The sequence below is a fragment of the Puntigrus tetrazona genome, chromosome 20, assembly GCF_018831695.1.
Source record: "Puntigrus tetrazona isolate hp1 chromosome 20, ASM1883169v1, whole genome shotgun sequence".
Classification (NCBI taxonomy): domain Eukaryota; kingdom Metazoa; phylum Chordata; class Actinopteri; order Cypriniformes; family Cyprinidae; genus Puntigrus; species Puntigrus tetrazona.
Window position 1 is genome coordinate 9,545,235 of NC_056718.1, and position 5,102 is coordinate 9,550,336.

A 5,102-nucleotide genomic window follows, 5' to 3' on the forward strand; every position below is an offset into this window, starting at 1 on the left:
CGCCAGAGAAATTGTGAAGCACGTCTAGGGCTATTTAACGCACCCGCTAGTTGATTTCAAACAATGCTCTATCTGTAAGGAATCTTTACAATCATTTTTTATAATGTCTGGGAAAAGAGTATACAAAAAGTTGGTATTATGAACGCTAAAGTCACATTCAGCAGTAAGGCTATGTAAGGTCACACACACACGGGGGGTAAATCAGACCGAGGGGCCGAAAATGCATGTGCATCTGCTGCCCCCTGCTGGATCAGTCATTAAAAAACTGCCTTCATTTACTCTTATGTCATTCCAAACACCTGACTTTCTTTCACAGCGACCTTTATATACAAAGAAAGAATTATTTAAAAATGTTATGTTAAACAGAAGAGGAAAGTCAGGTTTAATAGTAAGTGGATTCATTTTTTTTTTATTTTAGTCTGAACTAAATTGTCAGCATGATTCTGTAAAAACCTGAAGACTAACTAAACTAAGGTTTTCCTATGGGTTTTATAATGGGGTTTACACAAGGTGTAAGGTGTACATTAAAGAGGAACGCAGCACATTAAACTGTTCTCTAAATGTAAATGTTTAAGGAGAACGAAATTATTAATACAACTTCCAAACCATTCTCTATTTCTTTTAATTGCGTTTTACAAAATAAACCTAAATCTTAAATCAAAAACCAAAAATTGCATCACAAGAAGTCTTGTTCTCTGGAAAATCCATCTAAATGAATTATATTATTTGTAATAATAAAATATTTGCCAACAGGCTGAGAGAAATCAATTTAATCCGAACGGAAAACATTTTCATACCCAATATGTGCTTTTTATTAATAAACAAGAAATATCTTACCCTGAACAAATATATCTTATTTTGCATATCAAGTCAATTTCTTCTATTAAACATGTTTAGACACTTTAATCGGAAACGCGACAAAGTACTGAAAAAAAGGATGTTTAATTTTTGCAGTGCATGCAACATTTAATACCGTGACTTTATGAGCTGAAGTCTTTCTGGGCCACTTTAAAGACCTTTAATTTGTGGAAGACTTTTTTTAATACCAAGAGAAACCCTGCATAGGTAACCACATCAAAACATATCTGAGATGTGAGTGTGTGTAATTTATGTAGTAGTACAAAAAAGTATACCAAAAAATGTTTAACACGTACCTTATTTTACTCATTACCTGAAGATCACAAAAAATTTATAGAAAAATCATAAGGAAAGCCAAAATTTAGCTTCACTGCATCAGTGAATACATTTTGCATTCACTTTTTTTAAAATGTATTTATTCTATTCATAAGGCTAAATACCAGAGTTTCAATTCAATATATACAGGAATTATTTGGTGTTTATTAACTGAATAAACTTCATTAAAACTGAAAACGATTTTTTGTAAAAATGCATTAAAAACTGTTTTTTCACAGTTAAAGTTAAAAAAAAACAAACAGTTTATGTACATCCGCTGAGTCCACATTTTTTCTTCACAAGTCAGACATAAGTGTTAGAATCGAGAGGTGTTTTCAGAGAACCCCCGAGTTGTTCTCTGCGTTCGGCTTCATAGCGGTCGCGCTCCTTCAAGTAACGGCTGACATCCCGTATCGTCTGTCCCGTTAAAACGGCTCCGACAGCGTACAGAATTGCGGTTATAATTCCAAACAGTGCGACGGCCGCATCCCCCCCATTCACACTACAGTTCATCCAGGTATATCCATTGCGAGCGTACAGCCGCTCGCGCCGAACGCACACGTCGGTGGAGTTCACCGAGATCACGAAGTGCAGGTACAAACCCACCGCGACCACGTAAGCCGCCGCGCCGACGATCTGGAAAGCAAACTGTCCGACCAGGAGCTTCCGTGGCAGCATGTGGGGGGGTTTGCTGCTGGACACTACGAATAGGAGCGACAGCGCGCCGAAGGTGAGGCTGAAGGCCACGCCGCCGTAGACTCCCGGGGCTCTCAGCTGCCCGAACTGCATGTCGAGATCACGCACCTGCTGCAGCTCCACCCCCTCAAAAGGAATGATGGCGTCGACGAAGCTCACTCCACCCATACCCATCGCAGACATGCCCAGCTGTGACATGTGAGCGGCCACTATACAGATGAGCACCAACGCATTGGTCAGGACGGCGCAGATCAACACAATACCTGAAACACACACGGAAACGTAACAAGCGTTCAGAACAAAAATGTCCAAATATGATGAGAAGCCGTGCCTGTTATTCAATTTGACCTCCTTTTCAAATAAAGATTTTGAATATTCATTCCTAAACAGGATTAGGATATAAAATGTAAAAATGTATTGGCAGAATAATATTGTTTTCTAAATAGACAATCTGTTTATTTAACTAATTACCTCAGCTTAATATAGCTTTTTATAAATGCGTACAGAATTAATCTTAAACCTCACAGAATCGCATGATTAATCTTGTTTAATTGAGTATACAAACACTCAAAATTCTGTTAATAAAACAAGAAGCAGAAATAACGATGGCTCTTAAATATTTTTTGGATAATGACTAAGTCAAAAGGGATGAGAACCACTAAACAAAACCCTCCTACTCCCACGAAGACAACCAATATATTTGTAAGCGACCTTAAATTACGGTTTTATTGTTTGCAATGGTACGGCATGTGAAAGAAAAACAAACATGCGTGTGCACCAACTCTTGTTTATACAAGCATGCGAATACAGGTCACCTGCTAAAACAACAGCAAGTGAAAAACATTTTAATACATTAAAATAAAATGACGTATATAAAGCAACGGTAATACGCTATATACCGTGTGCTACGCCTTGTCTATGTGTCGCAAGAATGAGAAAAAAAATGGTAAATATAGCTCACGGTTTGCAAATGAAAGATTGGTATCAACAAGCTTAAAAAGCTAAACCGGTTAGACCAGGAGAAAGGAGGAAGGGGGGTAAAAATACATTGTGTGGTGTCGGAAGGTGTGGCTTGAGCCGGGCTGAAACCAGACCTGTGTGAGGGCATGTTTGAAAACGACACCCAAATTCAGAGAATTACCTGAAACTAGTTTTTTGACGTAGTTGTGTGGATATAAAATTCCAGCATGCGCGCTGTGGGGTTTTTCTTTCAGTCTAACACTCACGTCCCATCCACAGTCATCTGTGAATGCCTACCTCTCCTGGAGCAGATGTAGGAGCATTTTGACTCCCGGTGCTCTCGAGGGGCGCTCCTCACCTGTCTCTGGGAGCCTCTGGGGTAGTACGGTGGCTGGCTGGACGACCTGGGTCAGATGCAGTTATAAAGGATGAAGCACACGAGTTCCAGTTTAAATGTGCATGTTGTTGTTTACAGGCAGGACGTGGTCTCACCTCTCACTGCCTGATCGCTCACTAGGATTGTCTCGACGGCTGCGGGGCTCTCGGTCTCGCCTCTCGTTATAGTGTCCCCCATTTCTCTCTCTCTGCGGGCGATAGTTTCTGGATGGCTGGCTCATTGCTTCATGGGGAAAATATGCTTTGGTGTGTTATGCGTTTATAGGATAAAGAGACCCCAATATAGAAAAGGGATGTAATTCTTTTCATTAATGACTTTTATGTACATACATTATATGCATATATTACTTATAGCTTATAAATGTATTTATCTGTGCACAGACTCGTCGTACCATCCAGAGGTACGTAGTCTATTGATATATAAAGTAAAATCTCTATTATTATCTATCAGTAACAAAACAGCAAGCATTTTTCAGTAAAGTACTATGTATTATAAAAAGGCAAATCTGTCAATTATATCATAATCACAATCCTTCTTTTAACTAAAGATGTTTCCGCTTTCTGTCCCACTTTTTTGCGCAAAGCAACCTGCTCTTTAGTATCGGTAAATAAGTTTCACTTGTCTCTTGTTTCGGTTGACTTCGGTCCAAACATTAAACCCTCGTTTTTTCTTAACATATATACCAAATAATGTTTCTAAACGCATCAAACGAACACAGCTTACCTGCTTAATAGACGTCGGTCACATTTGTTTTGTTTTTCCTAATCAAAACTCCGCTTTTTTCCGCAGACATGAGATTTTGACCGAACCCCGTCAGTGAAATCTCGCGATGATACCTTCAGAATGGGTGGGGTTGGGGACCTGAGAAACAGGTGACAGACGCGGCAACTAAACGCAATCAAACCGCCTCGTTTGGTCGCTTATTTGTTGTACTAAACGATCCGATCCGTGATAACGGGAGCAAGGGTCACGGCTGATTGATGCCTGAGATCACAGGCTTGTGTCCGCAACAGATGTGCCTCTTTTGGCTCCAAACCTAAGTCAGTGAGGAAACAATTGTGTTTGATTCATTCCAGGGAGTCGCATCTTTTGGATCAGTTCACTAAAACGATTCAGTCACGCCAGTAGATGGCGATGGGTGTCTTTTTTACGACTCGAGTCATTGAGTCATTGACACAAGCGATTCCTTATAATAAAAAATACTCGGGTTTGATTTTTTTTAACTGCAGTAATAAACAACAACGATTACAGTACGCACGAAACAAACATTATGTACAGAACGTACAATGTATATTTTAGTAATAAGCTACAAATTGATTCATGGATAACAGACAGGGGATTCGTTAGATTCCTTATAAACATAGACAGCTGAGGCAAGTTAAAAGCACAGAGAAGGGATGGGAAAATCTAACCTTTCCGAAACTCCGAGATGACCCAAACTTTATTTACAAAAAGCTAGCAGAGCTAATCTATCTGCGAAACATCGCAGTTTTGAAACGAATCACGTGATTTTGACTCAAGCTGACGAAGCTTCATCGTGTGTTTCAAGCGTCCGACTCTATTTAAGACACTAGTTAAGACACTAGTTAAGACGCCAGAAACGTTTGTCCACAAATGCCCTCGATATATAACAACGAACGGCATCCTCACCCTTCGTTCCTTCTGAGCTGTGAACCAGAATGAAGGAAGATTCATTTCTTCAAAACTCTGACTGAGTCTCTTTTAAACGAAACCCTTAAAATGGGCTGTCACTCGAGGCTCCTACCTCCTGGAATGTGGTAATAAAAGAAAATTAGGTGATTTATATGCGGATTATGCAACTATGCGTCACTGTCAACAGTAAATATCCCGCTGTAAGAAATAAACTAGTTCACTG

General features: G+C 39.7%; 1 protein-coding gene across 1 annotated transcript; it reads right to left on the reverse strand.

The window, feature by feature from the left end:
- Nucleotides 1–606: 606 nt before the first annotated feature.
- si:ch211-191a24.4 (uncharacterized protein LOC100150331 homolog) lies at nucleotides 607–4,968 on the reverse strand. Its single transcript, XM_043220124.1, has 5 exons — nucleotides 4,877–4,968; nucleotides 3,950–4,262; nucleotides 3,322–3,448; nucleotides 3,127–3,233; nucleotides 607–2,132 (listed from the first exon to the last, which is right to left on the reverse strand). The coding sequence occupies exons 3-5, from the start codon at nucleotides 3,444–3,446 to the stop codon at nucleotides 1,477–1,479; spliced, it is 888 nt and encodes a 295-aa protein (XP_043076059.1). The 5' UTR covers nucleotides 3,447–3,448; nucleotides 3,950–4,262; nucleotides 4,877–4,968; the 3' UTR covers nucleotides 607–1,476.
- Nucleotides 4,969–5,102: the final 134 nt, after the last annotated feature.

What these genes read in the sequence shown, in the direction of transcription:
- si:ch211-191a24.4 (XM_043220124.1), bottom strand. Translation starts at nt 3,446, where the DNA reads ATGAGCCAGCCATCCAGAAACTATCGCCCGCAGAGAGAGAGAAATGGG. An exon ending in GAGCGATCAGGCAGTGAGAG is followed by an intron (nt 3,234 to 3,321) that starts GTGAGACCACGT and finishes CATCTGACCCAG; the next exon opens with GTCGTCCAGCCAGCCACCGT. An exon ending in CTACATCTGCTCCAGGAGAG is followed by an intron (nt 2,133 to 3,126) that starts GTAGGCATTCAC and finishes TGTGTGTTTCAG; the next exon opens with GTATTGTGTTGATCTGCGCC.